The following is a 23,718-nucleotide window of genomic DNA, read 5'->3' on the forward strand; positions in this document are numbered from 1 at the left end:
GGTAAGGCATAACCTGAGTCAGCCCTCTCTCCCCATCTCCCTCTTTCTCTTCTTTCTCTCACCATCCTCCCGCCGTCTTCTCCCCCATCCCTCTTCCTTCTCTTTACCTTCCCCTCTATCTCCTTTCCATCCTTCCCTCCCTCTTCCTCCAACACATCTGGTGACTCAGACTCCCATCTGACAAAGCCTAGGGTGAGCAGTATTTCTGTACTTGCTGCTCTTAGAGGGGTCAGCCGGGTTCTGAGCCTGCCCCAAGCTCCAGAAGTTCTCCCTGACTCTGACCTGGCTCTTTGGCCTCCACCGCAGGGTTTGGCCCAAGGACTGATGCACACAAGCAAAAGGAGAGCCTGTATTCCAGGACTAGGGTTCAGTGGTCTTGAGCCCCCTGTTTATGTACTCTCACCCCATTTTCAACCATGAGGCTGATTCCAAGTGTTTTCTAGAGAAACGTACCTGCTAAACAGGTTGGCTGCCAGATCTCAAGGGGCGTGAACCCAGTTACCTGTGGCAAGGGAAGCAGGGCTGTTCGAACATGTGGGGCAAGGCCATCAAGGACAAGAGGTTCCTCTTCAGGGATGATCACTGGCCTGAGAGAGGCTGGACCACTCAGATTCAGTGACCCTGACCTGTTGGGGTTGACTTGCCTTGTTCTTGATGTGGGAGCTTCTGGTCATCTCAGGCTCCCAGTGCAGGTCTCAGCCATTCCTGCACGGGTGTAGATAGCATGAAATGTAAAAAGAGAAAAAGAAGCTTGTCCGTAGTTTGACAAGTGGGCACATTTTCCAGAGGAAAGCCCACAGAGCCTGAAATTTCCCCTTTCTGTAATGATTCTCCCATGGTATTTCAGGGTGAAACATGCAGAGAAAGGGAAAGTCTGGTGGGTACTCCATTACCTCTCACTCTTGGCTCGTCTCTGCTGTGTGCAAACTTCCCCATCACTGCAGGCAACCTAAGCAGGCTAGAGTCTGGCCACTGGGGCAAGGGATGTCCTCTGCCTTCCAAGGCTGTTGGGCCACTGCAGCAAAAAGCAGAAAATACTCACCCGCATACATCTAAGTCTCTAGGGCAATGAAGAGGTGTCCTCTCCAGTTCACCCTTCTTTTTCATTTCAGCATGTTTTGGAAGAAGGGGGTGGAAAACCTGCTGCTTCTTCAGGCCAAGCTCAGAAGCATCCCCAGTAGGACTTAGGGCCCACAGATGGTGAGGGATTGAAGAAACCTTATGCTTTGTTTCTCCAGAGTCACAGACAGGGACACAGACCAATGTGCTGTCACCCAGGAGGGTTTGGGTTCAAAAATTTGTGCAAAGATATCTATCTACTTAATAAGAATGTAATCATGCTAAAATAGAACTATACTGTTTTTCAGCAACTAACATCAGGATTTTGGGTCCTATCTCCCCCACAGACTGTGTCACAGGCAGCTTAAGCCAGGTCACTAAGAGCTGGGCCATTTAGCAATCCAGGAACCCCAGCTTATGTAAGAGGTGCCCACTGACTGACAGCTGATGATCAGCTCTTCCTCTCCGGCTCTTATTCCACTGATTCTGTACTGAGAATGCCCGGTAACACATTCCTGTGAACTCAGAGCAACGTCAGGCTCTTCCAGATGTGTCCTCTTAGTGGGGTCAACCCCGGGCCTCTGGGTCTCTGGTCTAGACTCCAGTGCGGTTAGAAGGGTGTTTAGTCATGAAGGGGCCATTGCCCAAAATGTCAGCAGTTCAGGCTCAGCCAACAGTATCGGATTCTTTCTCTCTGACATTTTTACCACCAGCCTGCTCTTCCCTCTCACCCCTTAATTACTTAGTCATTCTTTACTCTGATGAAGGGGCATTCATTTCTCAACAGGAGTTTCCGGGTTTGGACAAGCTAAGTCCTGCATGTTCAGGCACCAGCACCCCGCGGGGAAATGTCCTAGCGTCCCATAGTCCCATGAGCCCTGAGAGCATCAAGATGACCCACCGGCACAGGTACGGCCTTAGGGCTGGGGAGGGTCCCCTCCACAGAGGTAAGTCGGGATGTCAAAGATCAGAGCCAGGAAGTCTGAAGTAGTAGGTGTGTGGACTCGCTCACATGCCCTCTCACCCATGCACACAGCAAACACACAGCTCCTGCCACAGGACCCACGCTCAGAGCCAGTTATCCGGGCTGACAGAGGGGAGTGTGCATGGTACCGTGAGAACACAGAGGAGGGGGCATTTGGGGTAAGTCTTGAAGGATAAGTAGAAGTCTGTGAGGCAGAAACGAGCTGGGGTTAGGTGGGTGATGGAACAGGATCTGGGCAAAGGGACTGCCATGTGCAGGCGCCCCAGGAGGTAGACAAGCCGCCCCAGTCAACCCCACCAGCAGAGCCTTGTGGCTGGAGTACAGGGTTCTGGGGCATGGAAGGGGGCCAGTTCCAGCTCGGAATGGGCCGCCTTCCTTCAGGCCTTTGGACCCAATCCCAAGGGGAATGAGGATCCCCAGTCGGTTTTAAGAGAGAGAACCACATGGTGAGGTGGAAGCACATCAAGGCGTGGCTCCTCTGAACTCAGGAGTCCTGATCTGTCTGGGCTCAATGGAAGTTACTCCAAGCCTCCAGGGCAGGAAGGCCAGGTCAGAGGAGGAGGCAAGGAGAGGAGCCTCTCCCTTGGGTTTGTTTTCCAACGTAAGCAATAAGTCAGCACAGACCAGGCCTCCATAAAGGAGAAGGAATGAATGAATGAGGGGCTGTCTACTATTGATAGAGGAGAGTATTGGAAGGATGTAGAAGGAAGCCAACAGATGGTTACCAGCCAGCTATTTTGGTAGCTTGCCCATACCAGGAGACACCCCTGACCTAGGAGCAGATCCCAGCAGGGGGTGGTTGCTGGCTCAGACTAGCACCGCATAGCAAGGGGACCCTGGAGTCTTCGACCTGATTCAGCATATGATTTTCAGTTGTCCTAACTGAGAAACAGCTGATGTCATGAGACTGAGTGGCCATAAACCATTTAACTACAGGTAGAGACTTCGCCAGTCTACCCTTGGCCCTCGCAGACCAGGGGAACCCTGAGCAGCAGGTGGGGGTTCACAAATGCTCCAGGACTCAGATGGGTATAAGAATTAGCTATGAAACCCTCCAAGCCAGTGTTGGCTGAGGCTTCACATACCCCTTGACACTGTCCTCCACCACCTAGCGAAGTTTCTCAGCTCCCGGCCTGACTCCTCCCTATTTCCCACTCTTGTTCACAGCCCCATGAACTTGATGGGCACAGGCCGCCATTCATCATCCTCTCTCTCCTCACACGCATCTAGTGAAGCAGGAAATGTGGTGATGATGGGGGACAGCTCCATGGGCGAGGCTCCCGAGGACCTATACCACCATATGCAGGTACCAAAGCTGTCCAAGGAGAATGGGCCAGGGCACCGTACCTGGAGGACTCGCCTCTCTGCTGGCTGATCTGTTCTGAGGGCTGGCATCCCTGCCTAGTTCTCTAGTTTCTGAATTCAGAACACCCAGAGCCAGTAAAACTGCCTTCCCTCCACACCATCCCATGTCACAGTTCCCAGGCTTTATTTCCCAAGAAGGAAATCTAGCTTCAGGCCTGGTTGTTCTTCAAGATCCCATTGGAGAGATCCTCCTCCAAGTGCCCTCCTTCCTGGCATTCCTGATGGCTAAGTCCTGCATCCTCTATGGGCAACATCACTAGAGTCGACCCAACAACCCTGCTCCATGGGTGGTGTGGGTAACCCTTAGTGCCAGCCACCAGCCTGGCCTCCATCAGGACCCAGGGTACCACATCAGACACCGGGTCTGGGCACCTCATGTCATGAAAAAGCCAACTCTGGGCCAGTCCTACAATCCTGGCCATTCAGACCTCTATCCTGCTGATTTTTCTCCCTTTGCAGCTCGTGTATCCCAACCCCAGGTACCAGGGCTCAGTCACCAACGTCTCTGTTCTGTCCTCGTCCCAGGCAAGCCCTTCTTCCTCCAGCCTGAGTTCCACTCACTCAGCACCATCCCAGATGATTACCTCTGCCCCTTCCAGTGCCCGAGGTAAGGAGGGCAGGGCGCTGCTTGCAGAAGGGCGAGGAAAGGGCCTCATGAGCCCCACTAGTCCTCCTTTCGTTTGTGGCTCTGTCTTTGAAAGTGGCCCTGTGATTTAGAGAATGCTCCCCTTTCAGCACTAAGGACTCAAGGGTTCCTAGCTCCAGCTCTCTCTGGCTGGCTTCAGACCCTGCTCTGAGCAGTGGATGCCACAGAGGTGAATGGATGTCACATCTCCACCTCAGTAAGAGGACACACAGTCCATGAGAAAGCTCAGTTCTTTTCCATTGAAATATTTGCAAGAATAAAAATCAAAGTTAAGGCAACAGTGAGTCTTGTCTTGAGGAATCGAGCATGACTGCACAGTGTGAAAATTCAATTTGAAGGTTAAACTTAACCCTGGAAAAATGTTATTCTAAAAAGTAACAACAACCAAAAAGAACTTGTTCAGTTGAGAAAGGCTTAATCAGGAGAGATGGCTCTGTGAAAAGCTATGTACTTTGCCAGTTATTGCCTGATTTTTTACCAGTTGGCTAAAATATTGTTCTCTGAGAGCCAGCATCTTTTTCACAGTCTGATCCTAGTTCTCACAGTGAAATCTGGTTCTCTGTCCTTTTAGACAGAAGAGTTTGTGGTGGAATGATAATCGGCTGTAGGAACTAGGATCTAGTGCTTCCCAGGATGGCTGTGTGGGATGGCGACAGAAGGGAGTGGTCTGAGCTCACCGGCCAGTCGCTGGGTATTGCTGCCAGGCTTGCAGTCTCTCATGAGCCTGCAGTCAGATGTCACCTGGGACTGGAGTCATCTAAAGGTTCAACTAGGCTGGCTCACTCACACAGCTGGTAGTAACTGTCACCTGGGAGTTCAGCTGGGGCTATTGACCTGAGTCCCTACATAGGGCCTTTCCCCGTGGCTTGGGCTTCTTATTACCCAGCCTTGGAAATCCCAGAATGTCCCTTTTGCCACATTCCATTGTCTGGTCAAGTCCCTAAGGCCAACCTAGATACCAGGGTGGGGAATGAGACTCCACCTCATGATGTGAGGAGTGGCATGTGTGTTTTTGGAGGGAAGGCATTGAAGGTTGCCATCACAGGAGCCAAACTCCAGGATATCGTAGAGAGAAAGGCTGACAGAAGCCCCTTCCCTTTCTGGAGTAGACATTAAGTGCCAAAGTAAACAAAAGGGCTAAATGGAACTGGGCCCAAAGCGGGAAATGGTGATGAGGGCAGAGGCAATGAAGAAAGAGCAGGGATTCACTTGCAGCCTACGCCCTCCATGCAAGCTATGCGTAAGCCTCTCTGGAGAAAACTGTGGGCCCTGTTTGGAGCCTACCAGCATTAGGCCCTGGGAGAGAAGATGGAGAGAAGACCTGGACCCAGCATTGCAGAGGAAGACTGATATGTTGAGATAAATGTGGGAGATGCAGTAGGCGATGCCCTGGGGGCACAGAAGGAAGGGAGCAGTCCACTCTGTTTCTGGTGTTATGGGTGAAGGGAAGGCTTTCATGGAGAAGGTGTTCTGGAGGGTCCTTTGCATTGGAGGCACTTCCCCGACACCTAGGAGTAGTCATGACACCAGTGGCCTTCCTTGCCAAGCCCGTTGACACTCTCTGCTGTGGTCCCTGTTGACTTGGAAACCTTCCAGAAGAAAGGCCTTGCAAGGCCTTTCTAAACGCTTGTAAACTCTTTCTAAATTCTTGTAGGTAGGCAGCTCCCCCTAGTGGTGAAAAGACTGATTGGGGCTAGAGAACGGGCATTCTGATTGATCCTCCTTGAATAACTTTGTCGTTCTGGGACTTAGTCTCCCTTGGATTTACCCAGGCTACAACTCAAGTAGTGCAGAAGTCCCGTGACACAGAAGCCCTTGTGGTGGTTAAATATTTTCACGAAAATTAGCTGTCACTCCCTGCTCCCATGAGATTGGCTGCCGAGGGCTGAGGGCAGTGGGAGAGCAGTGGATAGCAGAGTTGAAAATCTCCACAGTAGCACCGAGCACCCCTTTGTTATAGCACCAGAGGGCCTCCATCCCGTGGATTCAGATCCTCAGCAGAGCACCTGGGGCCTGCAGGCTGCTGTCCCTCCACCCTAGCCCCCCGACCCGTATCAGGACCTTGAGTGTGCGGATCTGAGGGTGGCCTGGTGAGCCAGTCTGTGAGCTCCGCGAGGGCGGGGACCGTGGCCAGCCACATGCCTGGTGTGGAGTCGGCTATCACGGCATCGGCGTAAAGGTGCATGTCTCGTTCTGTGCACACTAGTGGAGGGGAGCTCTGTTCAGAGCTGTGGCTGCCAGGTTCCCTCCCAGCAAGGAACTATAAAAATCGGTGGGATTAGGAGCTCTTTTCCATTTGTCTCCAAATAGCCACTACTGATTTTTATTATATCGACTTTTGCAAAGTATTTAAGCCTCATCTTCTGGGTCTAAAGTGAGTACAAGAGGGATATCTCAAGGACTCCGGGGGCAGGCTGATGCAGAGACCTTTTCAGTTGTGCCTGACGGGCCGTGCACCACACACTCTAAGGAAGGCCCCAGGGACTCTGGGCTTCGGGAACAGAGCCTCCGGAGCCGCAGGTTCACCTCTCAGATGGAGCCCAGGGGCTCTCCAGCGTCACTAAGAGCACGCCACAGAAGGCTTTCCACCACTTGAGGCAGCCGGAGACTTCCAGGAGGCTAGTTTCTCATAGGCATGCTGGCGTCTGGTGCGATGAGCAGTGCACATGTGGAGGGCCTTCCAGATTATCCGTTTCCAAGGAAAGCCAGCAAGTTATTCTCTCTTTCTGTGGAAGGTCCCCTCAAGGACCGTGGGTGACAGGTGCCTGGGCCTACAGCTATGGGCTGTATGGATGGGGACTGGGCCACACCGCCTCTGGCACTGTCTGGCCTCTGTAACAGCTCCTCGGGCCAGAGATCACTACAAAAGCCTCACAGGAGAAGAGCATGAACCAAGCCAACTCAAGAGCCTGGGTTCAAGGCCCATAGCTCCCAGACTAGCTCCATGACCCCCAAGTTCACTGAAGGGCAAGTCTCAGAGTGAGACTCCCTGGAGAGCCCCTGTGTGCAGGGCCCCGGAACCCCTGCCAGTCTGGCTCTGGGGCTGCAGTAGGTTGGGCAGGAAGGCAGAGGCCAGGCTCTGGGGGCCTGGAATCTGGGAAGGAGAAGCCTCTGGGCAAAGGTGCTAGGGAGCTGGCTGAGAACAGGGTCAATGGTGTCCGGGGACGGTAAGTGTATGGGGACACAGTGCGTCAGTAAGAGCTGTGCCACTGTGTTACCTGAGTGTCTCTGTCTCTGTGTGATGGCTCCATTGCAAGCTGGCCTGTGCCCATGCCTGGGCCCCCTGAGAGAGCCCACATCCAGGCCACGCCCATCTCCCTGAGAGTGCCGGGTGCAGGGGGCCCTTTGGGGCCTGGCTCCAGTCCTCAGTTCTCCTCATGACCTGCCTCTGAGCATGGTGAGGGGGGCTCTATCAGTGGGCCTGCATTGCCCCCGTCTGCAGTTTGCCTGCCTCGGCCGGGATGTCAGGTGCAGCCCCCGCCCCCCATCTCACCAGCAGGCTCTGCTTCATTCCTCCTGTGCTTGCTGAGCTCATCCTCTCCCCAGCTGCTAGGGGACACCGACCCCGCTTCCCTGGTCCCCAGGATGCGTGCCCGCTGGGCCCTCCATCTGTGGCTCGTCATCTGTGCGTGATTGTTCTCACTTGGTTACAGGCTCTCCCTCTCTGCCAGATAAGTACCGCCACGCCCGGGAAATGATGTTGCTGCTGCCTGCGCACCGGGACCGCCCAAGCAGTGCCATGTACCCAGCAGCCATCCTGGAGAACGGACAGGTAGTAGACCCAGACCCTGAGTGCCCTCTGAGTGCCCTCTGCAAAAGAAGGCCCGGCCTTCTCTCATTGCGTCTGCTAGGCTTTCTGTACTGTCCTCCCTGCCCCCTGCATTCTGCCATGCGACCCTCAGAAGGCTGCTGGGCCCCTGGACAGGGACCACGGTGGCTCTGAGGACCGGCGAGCCCGACGGAGTGCAGCTGTGGGGAGATGGGTGGCAGGTTGGAGCCACCGTTGCTTGTGTAGCTATCCGTCCTTCTTGCCCGCCTCCTGGACTCCTCATCCTGAAAAAGTCTAGCAGAGGAACCTGGTTCTTTCCTGTCCCGAGAAGGCAGTGGTGGACACGGGTCTGGAGGATGGCCTTCCTCCCTGTGTGTATGAAGGGCATCCTCACTTGGGCAAACTCTGCCTCTTTCATCCGTCCATCCATCTACCCGGAGCCCCTCGCTGGCTGCTGGGGCTGCTCCACACCGTTTGCTGCACAGCTCTCCAGACACCCTACCTGGGGGCCTTGAACCAGAAGCTGTGGGGATTACCTCCTTCCCCTGCCCGGTCTGCCTGCCCTTCTATTCAGAGTCCATGAGAGTCATCTCCAAGCAACTGTTACCTAGTCCAGAGTGCCAGGAGTTTCTCAGCGGTACCTCCGGGTGCCTGGTCAGCCGCGCCAGGTGGAAGGAGCAGGCCTGCTTGGCAGCCGCCCATCACAACAGTGGGTCCTGTCCGAGACTTTCTGGGCTTGAGGGCTGCCCTTACCCTCAGTGTTGACTTGGGCCTGTGTGGGGGCCTCCAGGAGACCCGGCCTGCCAGTCCTGAGGGGTGAAGGAGTCCCTCAATCCTTCCTGCCGGTGGGTCTCCGTGGCAGGACAGAGGGATGCAGTTAAATACTCTCAAGTGCCTGTGTCCTTTCTCTTGGCCATGCCCGAGACAGCTTGGAGCCCAGCCAGGCATGGTAGGGAGCTGCCTCCCATGTGGACATGGCAGCACTTGGAGCCAGATAGCAAGGACAGTCTTCCTGTGGCCAGCCTGAGCTTCTCAACACGTCTCAAGCGTGAGCGGTGCCACTGCTTTGATTTCCCTGTCTTCTCTTAAAATGTCCTGGCTCCTAGGCCCACAGCACTGCCCCCTGAGGTATAACTGCTTGTTTTCACCCTCTTTGATATTTTTCTCCTTCCCTCAGCTGCCAAATTTCCAGCGGGCCCTGTTCCAGCAAGTGGTCGGATCCTGCAAACCCTGCAGTGATCCCAATCTGTCTGTGGCTGAAAAAGGTATTGTTCCCCTTCCCAGGTGGCCTCCCCCCATGTCTGTCCCCATCCTGAGCGTCCGACTCTTGTCCCCGAGCGCCAGCTGGCCGAGGCTGTGCCATACTTCAACACCCAGGCCTGTCTGTCTGTCCAAAGTCCTGACCAGCTCCTGTGCTCACTGTTAAACCGACGTCTGGCTTGATGCTAAGTTTGGATCCTGTTAGTTTGTAGATCTCCCTCCCCAGGGCCCACCGTCAGAGAGGCCCCAGCTGCCACCTGCCCTGAGCCCACCTTTATGGAAACTCAGGCTGCTGTGTTCAGACTGTGGGCAGTCACTCCCTTGGGCTCCTGCCAACTAGCCCCAGAATTCAGCAGGCCCTGTGGCCCCTTCGGTTACTCTCAACTTGAGCCCTCAGGTACCTCTCCTTGTTGCCCAGAATAGGCCTATGGCCAAACAAGCCCCTAGAAGAATGGGAAGGACAGGCCGTGGCAAAGTGAATTTCCCAGAGACAGTCCTCTCCAAGGGAGCCCCGGGTCCTCTGAGTCCAGTCCTCCTGCAGCCACTCTGGCCGGCGGCTGCTGTGAGTCCATCTTCTATGTTGCAAGCCCATCAGCCCAGGCATGAGACTGGGCAGTTAGAACAGAGGCTGTTTGGATAGTGGACTTTTACCCATGCTCTGCCACAGAAAGCTGATGGAGGAAGCAGACTCAGGCCCATAGGGCCCCGGCCCAAAGCCCCACAGTTGGAGGTCTGAGTTCACTTTAACACAGAGCAATACCTGTCTGAGGACTGTGCTAACCCACCTGCCACCCAGAACCTGGCCCCATACCAGCCCCTCTCCCTGTAGTGTCCCCTCCCTCTCCTCCCTCTGTTGGAGTTCAGGGCACACAGAGTCCCTGGGAATACAACCTGCTGTCCCATCAGAACCTGTCCCTCCAAAACTGTCATCATGTTGTCATTGCACTTCCTCACCAACTGCTGTCTGCTGTCCCCACTGTCATTGTTCCTCCCTTGCTCACCACAGAGGACAGGCCTCTGTGTCTTCTTTAGGGAGACCAGACATGGGGTCCACAGCCTCAGTGGCTGGTAGGCATCAGCACCAGGTGCTCAACCACAGAGCCCATGGAGATTCCGGCTGAAGATGCCTTGCTGGCCTCAAGGCGGCGCATCCCCGAAACATGCAGCCTCCCTGGCCCCTGCACCTGTTACAGAGTGCCTCGGTGGCCAAAATCCATGGTGCCTTTTCTTCACCTGAGATGTGGAGCTATCTGACAACTAGCCAAGAGCACAGATGGACTCAGAGCTCAAATGGGTGCTGGTTGCCAGACCGGGACATTACACCGTCCGGACACAAGAGCATCGGGCCTCAGACCAGGCTGCAGCAAGAAGCTGGACACGCCCAGCCCCAGGTGTGGGCAGGAAAGAGGCTGAGCCCACCGCATGCATGCCCACGCCACAATGCCAAGGCTTCGAGGGCAGCAAATGAGACATTTGCCTAGTGGGAGCACACAGGCCAGAGCAATCACTCCCTGAGTTTCTACCTGGATCTACCAGGACAGGAGCTGTACATACCTGTCACCATTCTCTTGTCATCAGGATCCTGAGTCCCATGAAGCCTCCACCTCTCACTTGTGGTCATCTCTCTTTGCCAATGACTCCCAGCCCAGACAAGCCTGCTTTCAGGGCTGTTGGCTGTGCAGCGGGGACCTCGGGCCAGCGCTGGACCCCTGTTAACAGAGACAGAGACAGAGATGGCCAGGCCACAGCAGGGGTCGCCCCCTTCTCCAAGACTGTTACTCCGTCTTAGCTTTTCCACTAGCCCCAGTGCCCTTGTGCCACGCAGCAAAGGTCCACGGGCCTCGTAGCTCACGGACATCGGGCTGCAGGGTGAACATGGAGGGGCTCAGGCAGGCACCCTTTGTAAAGCCCTGCAGTCTTGCCGGCTTTCTTCCCCCCAGAGCCTCCCCGCCCGCAGGTTCCTTTGGGCTCTTGTGGGTGAACTTCTGCGGCCCCACCATTCTTCCAGGGCCTAGATGTGCATGTAAGAGCTTGGGCTGTCAGCACCCCTTTGGGGAAGCTGCCCAGACCCACCTCCAAGCTTCTTAATTTCTGAGATTCGGTGGCTTTTTCCAGTGCTGAGGAGCCAGAAGCTGATGCCCCATCTTGAGGAGAACCTGTGTGAGAATGGGCCTGTCCTTTCTTCGGGTGCCTCGGGCTCCCTGAGGAGGCCTTCTGGTGGAACCCAGCTGGTGGTGCTTGTCAGATGCAGAGTTCTTTCCTCCCTTTAGGCCACAGCTGAGGGCCTGCCCACCCGGTCACTGCCACGTCCTCCCTCCTGCCACCAGCCATCAACCATCCCATGGGACTGAGCAGTCCTGAGAACTGAGGCTGTTCAGATAGTGGAGTTCTGCCTTGTGTCCTGCTGCAGGCCCACTCCAGTTCCAGACCAGGGGGAGGAAGAGGAAGGACATCGCCACTTTCGCTGGATCATGTGGGCCCGGCCCCTCCTGACCACATCCTTCTTGAAGGCTAGATTCCAGCTCCTTCCCTTCCAGAGCCTCTTAGGTCCCATCAGGGCCTAGCTTTCCCTAAAGCTCAGTACCTGGAGCAAGGAGGGCCCACAGCCCAGGCTCCTGGGGCACAGTTTGGTTATAGCTGCCTGAGAACAAAGCCAGCGGCTAGGGCGCGGGCTGGGAGCTACTGCCCGGCCGCTGACAGCCCAACAGGGAGAGTGTGCTTCCCCGTTCCGCCAGACAAGAGGCACATTTCCTGGTGGTGGTATCTGGTCTCCAGAACGAGGCGGCCAACGGAATTTACATGTCCTCTACCGCTCTGCTCCTGCAGAGTGGCACCCTCAGAGCCCAAGGTCCAGCCATTCTTCGTCTCGTCACCTTCCTGCCAAGTCACTCACCCCAGCCATGGCTGGGGCTGGGGGCCGGGGTGGGTGGGGAGCAAGTATTCTGGCACTGAACTCCTTCCTTAGCATAGGCGGACACTCTTTGTTTCCCTGTGTCCAAGGCCCACTCTACCCTGCATCCATGGCATGTGGGTGCCAGGAACAGGGCCTCTCTGCAGGCCTCAAAGCACCCATGGTTCCACAGTCCTCCCTCTTCTTGGGAAGCCACTGGTCCAGCCAGACCTGAGCCACAACTCTTGGGCTGTATATTCTTTCCTCCAGCAGGCACAGTGAACACCAGTCCTTGCCTGAAAACCGCTTGTGCTTCCCAAACCCAGTCAGTGGGCAGAGAGGCCATGGGAGGGGCTCAGCTTGCTTGCTACCACAGGCCCTTTGGGAGCCAGCCCCTGCCTGCCCCCTGGCCATTCACTAGCTCTAAGAGGAGGCAGTCTCTGCCTCCCACCCACCATGCTCCCTGCTTTTCCCACTGTGCCAGGGCAGTGGGAGAGCCCCGACTCGGTTCTGGGGAGGAGCTCTGTGGCCTGCCCTCTGTCTGCATTCTGTCTCAGCCCGTTCCGCTCTGCTCTGCTCACTTCTTCTGTTCTCTGTCCTCTTCCTGGCAAGTCCCAGAGGCAGGCGTTCGCTCCTTGCTATCCTCTCAGCTTGCCTCCCCCTAAGTACTCTTCAGACATCCGTTCCCTCTGCTGCCATCCCCTTAAGCAGCTCCCGTCCTGCCCCCGTGGGCCACAGTGTCTCACTTGGCCAGAGCTTTGGGGGCTGGCATGCCCCTCCCACACGGGCTGGGCACGAAGCACACACCTGGAGAAGCCAGAGGCGGTAGGATGGGCTTCTCCCTGAGGACGGGAGTAACCTCCCTTCGTGCCGTCTGGTCCCACCCTTCCCACAGCCCCCAGCAGCTGGAGCCTGGATAGTGGAGCCCAAGAGGCCCAGCCCTCCCCGTCTGCCCACATGGGGCGCATCCTAGCCACCCCCCCAGTGCCTCCCCGAAGCCTGCTGCATGGTAAGAAGACCTCCAGCGGGTCCCCCAGATAGTCCCTGGTTTCAGACTCGACTCCGGGGGCAAGGGCAGCAACCCTCCAAACTAAGAAGATGGGCAGTTGTCTGGGCTGACTCGGCCAAGGAAAAAACATTCCACCACAGGAAGCACCCTGCTGGGCTTTGGGGTCAGTGAGGTTTCCAAGTACAGCAGGTGCGCTCAGGCAGGCCTTCCCAGCCAGGGGGGCCGAAGACAATGGAACCGACTGTGCCAAGCCCGCGACCCACCAGCTTGCCGGAGAGCGGCCAGTTGGCGGCGGCCCGTCGTCCCGCGGGCTCTGACACACTCCATCTTCTTGACCTTTTGCGGGGCACAGGTGTCTTTTACTCCAGCAGCCTGTTTTGGAAAACTCCAGTGAAAAGAGAGGTTTTCCTGTGGCCTTCAATGCTGAGGGGTCCTCAGGAGACTCTTTCCCGGCTGCGCAGTTGGCCCAGCAGGATGTGCTGACACACAGCCCTGGAGGGGCCCCAACTGAGGCTCTGGTTCTGTTCCCTTTGCAGGTCATTACTCCCTACACTTCGACGCCTTCCACCACCCTCTGGGTGACACCCCCCCGGCCCTGCCTGCCCGGACTCTGCGCAAGGTAATGTACTGAAGCAACAGCCCCACCGGGGCGTGAGAGGAGGCTTCTCATCTGCTCTGGGGTCACCCTCCCTGCTCCTCTGTCCCAGAGCACCCAGCCCAGCGGAAGCTAGGGGTGGCCAGGGCCACACTCGAGATGCAGATGACTGATGCGTCCTGCAACCAATGCGATGGGGCCAGGGAGGTCAGAGGGTCCCGGGGACAGCAACACACGGTACCCAGAGTGCACGGGCAAGGGGCAGTGAGGGGCTGGGGGCTCCCTGCTGATGCCACGAGGTATCAGCATGCTACAATTCAAGAAGTAAAGAGATACTCCCATGGTAGATGGTAGAGCATTTTAAACTAGAATCCAGTCAAAAGCAAGAGGCAGGAGGCAGCAAAGCCTCGTGAAAACTCACTCATTTTCTGCACATTGGAAAAGACGAACTCAGTCACAGATTTTAGCAGCAGAGTCCATTCACCTGGCCCATGGTCCCTGGGGTTCTTTCTGCTCTCCCCACTGGCCTGCTGACCCAGCACCCCAGAGCCACGGGTACAAATGCCTAGCAGCCAGGGCAGGGCCATGTTTTTGCCCACAGAAATGCAGCTGATTCTGGGGCTTCACTGGCTTGCTAGGGGGTGGGGGGGGTGCTGGGAGGCGGCCTCCAAAGAGACAGATGGGCGCCCGGCCCTGTCTTCACACGGCGAGCCCGCGTGAAGGTCACAAGGCGGCCTTCTCCTTGTTGAGCAGGTCTGCAGCGGGGGTTCTAACGTGCGCACCCTTTGCTTTGCAGTCTCCTCTCCACCCTATCCCGGCCTCCCCCACGAGCCCCCAGTCGGGTCTGGACGGCAGCAACTCCACACTGTCGGGCAGCGCGAGCAGCGGCGTGTCCTCCCTGAGCGAGAGTAACTTTGGGCACTCCTCGGAGGCCCCACCCCGAACCGACACCATGGACTCCATGCCGAGCCAGGCCTGGAACGCCGATGAAGATCTCGAGCCGCCCTACCTCCCTGTCCACTACAGCCTCTCCGAGTCCGCCGTCCTGGACTCCATCAAGGCCCAGCCATGCCGAAGCCACTCAGCCCCGGGGTGCGTCATCCCTCAGGACCCCATGGACCCGCCTGCGCTGCCGCCCAAGCCCTACCACAGCCGCCTGCCGGCCCTGGAGCACGAGGAGGGCGTGCTGCTACGTGAAGACGCCGACAGGCCTCGGGGCCTGCACCGCAAGGCCTCGCTGCCTCCTGGGAGCGCCAAGGAAGAGCAGGCCCGCCTGGCCTGGGAGCACGGCCGAGGGGAGCAGTGAGGGGCAGGGAGGCGGCCGGGACGCCGCCCGCGGTGAGCAGCTTGCCCAGCCACTCCAGGTGTGAAAAGCAAGTCTCCCCCACCCCAGGGAGCCGGAGAGGCCCGGCACTCAGGAGAGAGCCACCCCGAGTCTACGTTCTACTGCCGTGAACTCGTGTGTTGCCATGTACAGAGGCCACAGCAGCATGAAGGGTTGTGGCTTCTCTTTTTAGTTCATTTTCTACGTTTCCATTTCTATGGGTTTTCCTTTCTTTCCTTTGTGCAGTAGATGCTTTCTTCCTCCTGCAGTTCCAGACCACGTGGAGCTATACGGAGATATTGCACAGACAGAATTACTTTGCAGCTTTGCAGGGCCCAGGGGTCGGAGCCCAGGCCCTCCCTCCAGGGCAGAGAGGCACAGAAGAATGGAAATTGCACTAGGGACTTCTTCCGCTGCTGCATGGACAGAAGAGCTCATGGTTGTATTCAGGGATTGCAAGGACCACGTGGACTACACGTCACAGGTGGACAAGGGAGCTACAAGCCGTTTTGCACAAAAGCCTACCCACCCGCCCACTCTTCCGTCCAGGAGTGTGCACCTGAGGGGCTGCTTGGGCCAACCTGCCAGCTCAGGCATGTGACCTAGCCTAACGGCACGCCCAGGGCACACTGCCAGGCTTCCGTGGGTCAGCCCTGCCTCCCACTCTACCCTCCATCACTTTTATTTCTGACCATTTGCTCCCTTCCACTCTCAACACACCTCATGCCCTGCAGGAGCCCCCCTGGCGAATGGATCTGCAAAGGTTATCTCCCGCCCTCTGGGGTTTGAGTGGGGGTGTGGAGCCAGAGGCCATAGCCACCTTCCTCCCTGGGGCCCAGGAGGCCAAGTGTTGAGAGAAGAGCTGGCATAGGAGTGAGGCTGGGGTGTGGCAGGGGCCGGAAATCCTCTGAGCTTTCAGAAGTGGCCAGAATGCCTGTCATCCAGCTCCTGAATCAGGGATTTTCAGCACTACCTCTGAGCAGTGGGGCTGGCTGCCCAGCCAGGCTTCCAGCCCTGAGGACTCGTGGTCAGGTTCAGCAAGGTCCTGGGTAAAGAGGTTAGGAGGGACCTCCTCCTTTTGGAAGCAGAGAGCCATGCAGGTTGAATAATCCTCTCCCAAGTGGCCAAGTGCAGTCATCGTCGTCCCCCCTTACCCCCCAGCTCCCGCCTCCCACCCCCTACCCCCCCAATCCCCTGCTCCAGGCCCACGGGGACCACCACTCAGGGTTCGGGGCGGGCAGGAGGCCAGTTTCTCCAGCCTCCCCAGTCTGTTGGGCAGAGTGCAGTGGTGTCTTTATAGGAAACTCTTTCAGGTCAGGGCACTGATTTTCCTCTTGGTTTATTATTTGGGGGGATAGGGTGGGGTGGTAATAGTATTTTACCAGGGTGCTTCTAAGTTACTTAAAAAAAAAAAATAGTCTACAGACAAAATATCTTTCTTTCATTTACCTGAGTTCACAACTTTGATGGTCACAAGGCGGCCTTCTCCTTGTTGAGCAGGTGTGTTCTCCCGTTGTTCTCTTCTGCTGGCCAGACTCCGTGGCCAGGCCCTGGGCCCTAGACCCCCATCCCTTCCCTACAGTCCCTCTTTCCAAACAGACAACGCTGGTCAGGGTGTTCTTCTCTTGTACACAAACGCCAGCCTATTGAACAGGAATGCCAGCAACTAGCCTATTGGGAAAGATGGAGGGCCGCATTACCCTCAGGGCATCTGGGGGGTGCTTCTCACCAGTGTGGGTCCTTTCTGATACTGTAAGGATGGCTCCAGGCAGAGTGGGTCAGTCATGGCAGCCCCAACCTCAGAGGGCAGGCCAGGAACATCTGGTGTTCACAAGTGTTAGAGGGTCGGGAGCTAGCTTTGGGTGTGAGTCTTAGGTAGGAGGGTATCTTTAGATTTTAGGGCACTTCTGAATATCAATCCCTGGACAAGGCAGTCATCACATAAGAACATCGACCTTCTCCACCTGGTGACACAGGATGGTAGGGAGGGGAGTGTGGGTTGGTTTGGCCTTGCCTTTTTACGCAAGGTGAGCTAGGTTTGTTTTTTCCCTTTCCATTTTCCCTAACTGGATGAAAAGGACATAATCCAAATCCCTTTTGTTGGAGAACGCCAGTCTGAGGGGAAGTGGGAGGCCAGAAATGAGAATCCTCTGAAAAGATTGTGAAATACTGATTTTCATTCTTTCAAGCTTATTTGTAAATACTTATTTGAATGCTGTGTATTTGTACAGGAATTTGAGCAAAAAATGTATAGAGTGTGATGTCCAATTGGTATTCAGCCCTATAAATGTGTTTTTAACCTCTGGCATTCTGTGCTTATTTAAAATAAGACTTCTAATCATTTCTTTTGTGTATTTATGTTTAAAAAAGTGATTTAAAAATGATCTTACCTGTACCAGAAGGCAAAGTTAAAAGAAAAAAAATTTGTACTAGTGTCCCAAGAGGTATTTTACTGTATATATTGTGGTAGCATGTTCTAAATCCAACAAGTAATGTGAATTTTAGATGTAAATATCTGCCACTTGATTCTTCCCCCTTTCCCCACTCCCTTGACTGCTGTGATGTGAATTAAAGATGAATACCTGATACTGACCCACTGAATTCACTGAATGGGAGCAGCCCAAGTGCCCCTCTCCAGCCCTTGCCGCTGGGCTCCAAGCCCTTTAGCCCCATAGAAATCTCTCTGCCCGGAGCACAGAGCCGGCCTTTCCAACGTCCCGCCTGACACAGGTAGCACCTGAAAGGAGAGCACCCAAAGAGGAAACCCCCTCCAGTGCCTGTCCGCTGACTGGCACGCCCCTACCTACTCAGGAGGCGCCCCCGGCAGCCAGGGGCCCCCGAAGCGTCCCCGCCGGAGGCGGCGGGCCAGCCCTTCAGCTCCCCACCGCGGCGGGCCGGCTCGGATCGCACAGCCACAGCGCCTAACCGGGCCAGGCGCTTCCCTGGGACCTAGGACGGCAGCTCGGAGGGGGGGCCCCTTCCTATGGGAAGTCCTCCAGCTCAGCGTCTGTCCACCCTGGCCGGTGTCCAGTCAGCCCGAACAAGGCGGCCTCCGGCCTAATGCGGACCTTCGGACCTGGTCATCAGGCCTCGCGGGCGGTCCCCGAAGCCGAGGTCCCCCACCCACGGGATCGTTTGAAAAAATGAAAAGGAAAGAAACTTCCCCGGAGCCTGCCCTTTGGGCCGCGGCTGACTCCAGAGCCGCTGGCCTGCGCCACGAGTCGGGGCCCCGGGAGGGGAAGTCCGCGGGGTTTTTCGGGCCGGCGTGGGACCCACAGCAAGGGGTACTCGGGATAACTCAGCACGCGCGAGGCTGCGGCCGAACCCCACTCCTATGCGAGCTTGCGGCTTCAGGCACCGCCGCTGCCCCTACTCAAGATGGCGGCCCGGGCCGCTTCCGCCACCCCCGCGGCCGCTTCCTGCCGGACGCCCTGGTTCAATCAGCGGCCGACAACTGTCTAGGGCCAAGGGCGGGCGACGCTACCAGCCAATAGGGAAGGGTAGCGTGGAGCCGCCCGTCTGGGCTCCGAGGCGCGTGGACCAGTACGAGCGCGGCGTGTGGGAGGGCGCGGGGGCAGCCCGCCAATGGGGAACTACGGCGCGCGGCCGGGACCTGGAGGAAGCGCCGCACGGCAGGCGCGGTTCAGTCGGGCGGCGGCGGCGGCGGCGGCGGCGGCGGCGGCGGCGGCGGCGGCGGCGGTGGCGGAGGAGGTGGAGGATGTGGGCCACGCACGGGCTGGCGGTGGCGCTGGCTCTGAGCGTGCTGCCGGGCGGCCGGACCCTGCGGCCGGGCGACTGCGAAGGTGCGGCGGGGCCGGGGTCCGCGCGCCAAGGCCGGCCTGGCGGCGGCGCTGAACACCACAGAACGGCCGAGAGGCCGGGGCTGGAACGGGAGGGGGCGGCGGCCGGTCCCAGCGGCGTCCGCCCGAGGAGGGGCAGCCGCCGGCTAGAAAACAGTTCCCGGGCCTAGGAAACTGGTCCGACAAGAAAAAGTTGGGACTAGATCGTACAGAAAACTTGTCTTGACATTGAGATAACGCCGGAGTTTTTGTCCTTTCCCACCTCTGGGCAGAGGCTCTCCCTGGCTCAGGTCGGGAGCCCCTAGGGCCGGCTGTGAGCGCCGCGCCGGGTCCAGTGGGCTTGCGAAGCCGCACCTCGGGGCTTGGTGTTGTGTTTGGAAATGAGAAGCATTTGGATCGTTTTTGTCTTCGCTCTCCGGTTTGGCCTCTTATGAGGTCACAGTGAGTCCATCTCAAGGACACGTGTTCAGTCTCGGCTTAAACTTTGTGGAAGGAGCAGGGAGGAGCCGTGTGTGGGTCATTGGGTGATGCTCGTTCCCCGCGTGCCCTGGGTGTACCAGAGGACCCCAGCAACCTGGAGCTGGGTTCGGCCTGTTAGGGTACCTGAGAAACCCCGGTGATGGAAAAACTCACCTCCGTGTCTCCTATTAAAATTGCTGACGGAGTTCCCTCCTGGTGGACTGGGGTGCAACTTGGTGATTGCTGAGCATCTCCTTTCCCTCTCTTTTCCAGTCTGTATCTCTTATCTGGGAAGATTTTATCAGGACCTCAAAGACAGAGATGTCACATTTTCACCATCCTCTATTGAAAAAGAACTTATAAAATTCTGCCAGGAAGCAAGAGGCAAAGAGAATCGGTTGGTGAGTAGCCTGTTCCCCTCCCTGGCTGGCCCTGCCCACTTGCGTTCAGGAGGTGCGCTGTTGTGTCAGTATGCTGGTGTGGGACGCGAGTGCTTTCATGCATCCTGCAGTTAGGATGTTTTTTTCTCATGTTAGTATTGATTAAGCACCTACTGTGTGCTGGGCACTGTGAGGATCAGTGGGGAGAAATAACAGGCAAATGATGCCATGGGATGAGTGTCCTGGAGAAAATGACCAGGGTGCTCTGGCAGAGAGGGTGGGCGCTGATTTAGGCAGAATAGTCAAGAATCTCGGGCGCCTGGGTGGCTCAGTTGGTTGGGCGACTGCCTTCGGCTCAGGTCATGATCCTGGAGTCCCAGGATCGAGTCCCGCATCGGGCTCCTTGCTCAGCGGGGAGTCTGCTTCTCTCTCTGACCCTCCCCCATCTCATGCTCTCTCTATCTCATTCTCTCTCTCAAATAAATAAGAAGAAAAAAAAAAAAATAATAGTCAAGAATCTCTCTGAGGAAGAGTGATTATTGTTTGGGGCGGGGGTGGGGAAGAGCATCCCCCCCCAGAGGGACCAGCCATTGTGAGTGCAGAGGAGGCCATGTGCGAGGACACGAGAAGACAACAAAGTGGGCACAGGATGGGCTAGGGCCGAATTGAGGACAAGAGCCTTAATAAAACGAGGACTTTTGTAGCTTTAATTTCCCTGGCAGTCGCTGGTTTGTTTGTCTCTGTTTAAAGGTCTGAATCCGGGTAACTCGTAAACTTATTTGGAGGCTGTCAGCCCTGGGCCCGAGCATGTATTGAGAGCCCGGGGTTTACACTGACTGAATGTGACCGCCAGTACAGGAGGGCGTGGGAACAGGAGGCCCTGCCAGAGAGAGGTTTTGAGCTGTCAGTGTTGCAGAGGAGAAGGCTCTCAAGTGGAACCGCCTGAAGGCCATTGTCCTCTCTCGCTGCAGTGCTACTACATCGGGGCCACAGAGGACGCTGCCACTAAAATCATCAACGAGGTGTCCAAGCCCCTGGCCCACCACATCCCTGTGGAGAAGGTCTGTGAGAAGCTCAAGAAGAAGGACAGCCAGATCTGTGAGCTGAAGTATGGTGAGTGTGGCCAGGCCTTACGGACCCACCACGGAGCCTCGCGCTCAGGCATGCTAGCTGGGAGAGGCGGGGGAGAAACGAGAGCCACGGCGAGTGCGTGCAGTAGCGGGGTCGGGGGGTACGGATCTGGCAGAATGGGCCTCACGGAGGAGGTGGCATTCAGCAGACTTTGAAGGCGGTAGAAGAGCAGCCAAGAGGAGCTAATGGAAGAGCACTGCAGGCAGAGGAGGTAGGCGGTGGATGACGGGGGGACGGGTCACAGAGGGCCTTGCAGGTCGGTGATTTGGCTTCAGGTCTTTAGTCTGAGTGAAGTTGGGAACATGGTTTTGTTGGTTTGTGGGGGGACCGCAGAGAGATTTTTTTTTTTTTAAGATTTATTTATTTTAGAGGAAGAGTGCAGGGAGGGGCAGAGGGAGAATCTCGAGCAGGTGCCCCACTGAGCACAGAGCCCGATGCGGGGCTCAGTCCCACGACCCTGAGATCATGACCTGAGCCAAAATCAAGAGTCGGATGCTTAACCAACTGAACCACCCAGCCCCTGGGAACATGGGTTTTTGAGCAGAGAAGGGATGTGGCCTGACTTGGTCTTAATAGGCTCGTCCTGCTGAAGGCCCAGCGATCTTTATTATTTTGAAGGGAAATGCTGTGTGCAGACAGGCAGGCCCAAGAGTTCCGGGCGCTGCGACACCCCTTTTATCGAACAGAGGAAAAAAGCAGGCCAGGTCCTCCGAGTCAGGACCAGAAATAGTTGTCTATAAAATTTAAACAACACCAACATATTTTATTGTGACTCGAGTGTCCAAGGGCCCATGTTTGCCCACTTGTGTCCAGGATGCCTAGTCTCCTGAGAGGGACCTGGGACAGGCGGTTGGCTCCTGGTCTGTGCTCACGAGTGGCCACGGGGAGTAAGCTCCTGACCAGGGTCTGTGTTGGGAAATTGGAGCTAGGAGATCTGTCTGTTCTGTCACCCTGGAGCTGTCACTCTACAGTGAGTGACTAGTTGTCAGGGCACCTGGGGGAGTGGGAACCTCATTTCTCCTGTGAGGTTTGTCCTGTAAGGACCACATGGCCTCCGTCCCGGGCCGGGCAGCACTGCACATCCGGGTGGACGCCGCCAGGGTGAGACCGGCCTTCTGGTGAAGGGGCCTCGGGCCAGTTCCTGCAGGTCGGGGCGGTGGGCACTGACACGCACCGCAGGTGTCTGGAAATGTCTGTCCCCCTCTGACCAGTAGGGCTGCTTGTTTTAAGGGTTGGGGGGCTGTGGGGCACTGACACGCACCGCAGGTGTCTGGAAATGTCTGTCCCCCTCTGACCAGTAGGGCTGCTTGTTTTAAGGGTTGGGGGGCTGTGCAGGGGTGACCCATCCTGGGACTAGGGGTGGGGGGGTCTGTGGCCACTCCCACCAGCTCTCCCTGCTCTTCCCTCCAGACAAGCAGATCGACCTGAGCACAGTGGACCTGAAGAAGCTCCGGGTGAAAGAGCTCAAGAAGATCCTGGACGACTGGGGGGAGACGTGCAAAGGCTGTGCGGAGAAGTCTGACTACATCCGGAAGATTAATGAACTGATGCCTAAATATGCCCCCAAGGCAGCCAGTTCACGGACTGATTTGTAGTCTGCCTGATCCCTGCTGCACCTGAGGGGAAAGCAGCTCACCTGCCTCTTCCCCACAGCCTTTTTGTAATTTATTTTTTAGGCGGGCTCCTGACAATGTCAGGTGTGAAGCCTGGAGCTTTCCTGATGATGCTGGCTCTCCAGCGCCCCCCTTGGGGGGATTCACTTTGTTCTGTTGCTGGTTTACTCTAGGACTTTAAAGTGTGTCTGGGAATTTTTTTATTAAAGGAAGAAAATTTCTAGCTGTCCTTGGAGAATTAAAGTGAATCTGAAATAGGATTTCAACCCTAATGAAGATCCCACCAGTTTATGCTTTCCAGTTAACAAAGAATTGTCTGATATCTTCATATTTGTCCCTCGGCGACCAGGGCTGGAGATGCCAGGGCAGGACTCGGGCTGAGGCGTGGGGGGAAGGGGGGCTGGTGCAGGAGTGGAGGCGAGCCCAGGAGGTGGCTGCGCCTGATGCGCCACCCTGAGGTGACTTCGAGTGGAAGTCACAGGAGAGGAGCCAGAGGCCGTGCGGCTTCTTGCAGGGCACGAGCGGTTGAATCTGGTGTACGAGGGAGGGGCTTTATCGGGGCTGTGCCCGAGCAGGACAGAGGGTCGATTTAGTGTGGCCTTCTGGGAGGATGACCTCAGTAACTGCCGGTGTTTAGTACCATCACATTTCTAAACATGCTCTTGGCCTGGCTACCTCCACCAACCACTGTCCAGATCTGGCCATCTACTTGGTCATCCGAGTTTGTGGCCTCGTGTCAGTCCCAAGCTTCTGATGCCTAATTGGGGTTTTGTAAGATTTGCAGGGGTTGGTTTATACAAAGTCAGTGAGAGGCTGCCTTTTGCCTTGTTTACCCAAGATAAGTCCAGCAGTGAAGTCTCTCGTCCCCAGAGTCTGGTTTTTCAGTTCCTCTCCGGGGTTGGCTTTGGGAAACCCAATTGTCAGCATGAGCTGTGACTTGGTGGAGACCCCTCTGCTTCTCGGGCCTGCCGAGACCACCTGAAGGGAAGGACTAAGGCAGTGCTTTCCAAGGAAGACTTCAGATCACATCGTTTATGCTGCTAAATTCAGTTCGCCTCCATAGGCCTTGTTCCCACCTGCTGTGGCATCCACTGACGACAGCCAGCACATCTTCAATACCTTGTTTCTAGGAGGGAAGCAAGAAGGTTGAGCTACTTCTCAAGCCAAGACTTCCTTTTTTGGAGGAATTAGGTGGGCTATTAAGATCTGACAAAGTGCAGTGTCCTGAACCCCGAACAAGTGCTAGGAAAATCCACAGCTGAAGACAGAAGTCTTAGGAGGTGAATGGCCGTGGCCTACAGGCCACACTGAACACAGGCGCACGGAAAACCAACCACTACCGCTGTAGGGCTGACCCCCAAGGTGATCTACAAAGGGTTAACTCATTCTGGAAGTGGAGTTCCGATCAGGCAACGTTACAGGTGTTTCTTTGT

The 23,718-nt window shown here is 56.4% G+C and overlaps 2 protein-coding genes across 5 annotated transcripts in view; both read left to right on the forward strand.

Moving 5' to 3' along the window:
• DOCK3 (dedicator of cytokinesis 3) overlaps positions 1–17,488 on the forward strand; it is a 571,728-nt gene extending 554,240 nt beyond the window's left edge. For 2 of the 4 annotated variants that reach the window (XM_032411365.1, XM_032411367.1), the window contains exons 47-53: positions 1,847–1,968; positions 3,212–3,350; positions 3,869–4,016; positions 7,709–7,827; positions 9,002–9,089; positions 13,520–13,602; positions 14,375–17,488. In XM_032411365.1, the coding sequence (XP_032267256.1) occupies positions 1,847–1,968; positions 3,212–3,350; positions 3,869–4,016; positions 7,709–7,827; positions 9,002–9,089; positions 13,520–13,602; positions 14,375–14,884 (1,209 nt within the window). In that variant the 3' untranslated portion in view covers positions 14,885–17,488. The remainder of the gene's footprint in view (positions 1–1,846; positions 1,969–3,211; positions 3,351–3,868; positions 4,017–7,708; positions 7,828–9,001; positions 9,090–13,519; positions 13,603–14,374) is intronic. The other 2 variants (XM_032411366.1, XM_032411368.1) reach the window with 2 other exon arrangements.
• Positions 17,489–18,236: 748 nt separating this feature from the next.
• MANF (mesencephalic astrocyte derived neurotrophic factor) lies at positions 18,237–22,852 on the forward strand. The gene is made up of 4 exons (XM_032412141.1): positions 18,237–18,705; positions 19,435–19,562; positions 20,513–20,654; positions 22,083–22,852. The coding sequence occupies exons 1-4, from the start codon at positions 18,237–18,239 to the stop codon at positions 22,265–22,267; spliced, it is 924 nt and encodes a 307-aa protein (XP_032268032.1). The 3' UTR covers positions 22,268–22,852.
• The last annotated feature ends 866 nt before the right edge of the window (positions 22,853–23,718 follow it).

This window comes from Phoca vitulina, unplaced genomic scaffold (assembly GCF_004348235.1).
Source record: "Phoca vitulina isolate PV1807 unplaced genomic scaffold, GSC_HSeal_1.0 scaffold13, whole genome shotgun sequence".
Lineage (NCBI taxonomy): Eukaryota > Metazoa > Chordata > Mammalia > Carnivora > Phocidae > Phoca > Phoca vitulina.

Coding starts and splice junctions, on each gene's coding strand:
- MANF (XM_032412141.1), top strand. CDS start 18,237: ATGCGAGCTTGCGGCTTCAGGCACCGCCGCTGCCCCTACTCAAGATGG. Junction 18,706..19,434: donor GCGGCCGGGCGACTGCGAAG/GTGCGGCGGGGC, acceptor TCTCTTTTCCAG/TCTGTATCTCTTATCTGGGA. Junction 19,563..20,512: donor GAGGCAAAGAGAATCGGTTG/GTGAGTAGCCTG, acceptor CTCTCGCTGCAG/TGCTACTACATCGGGGCCAC.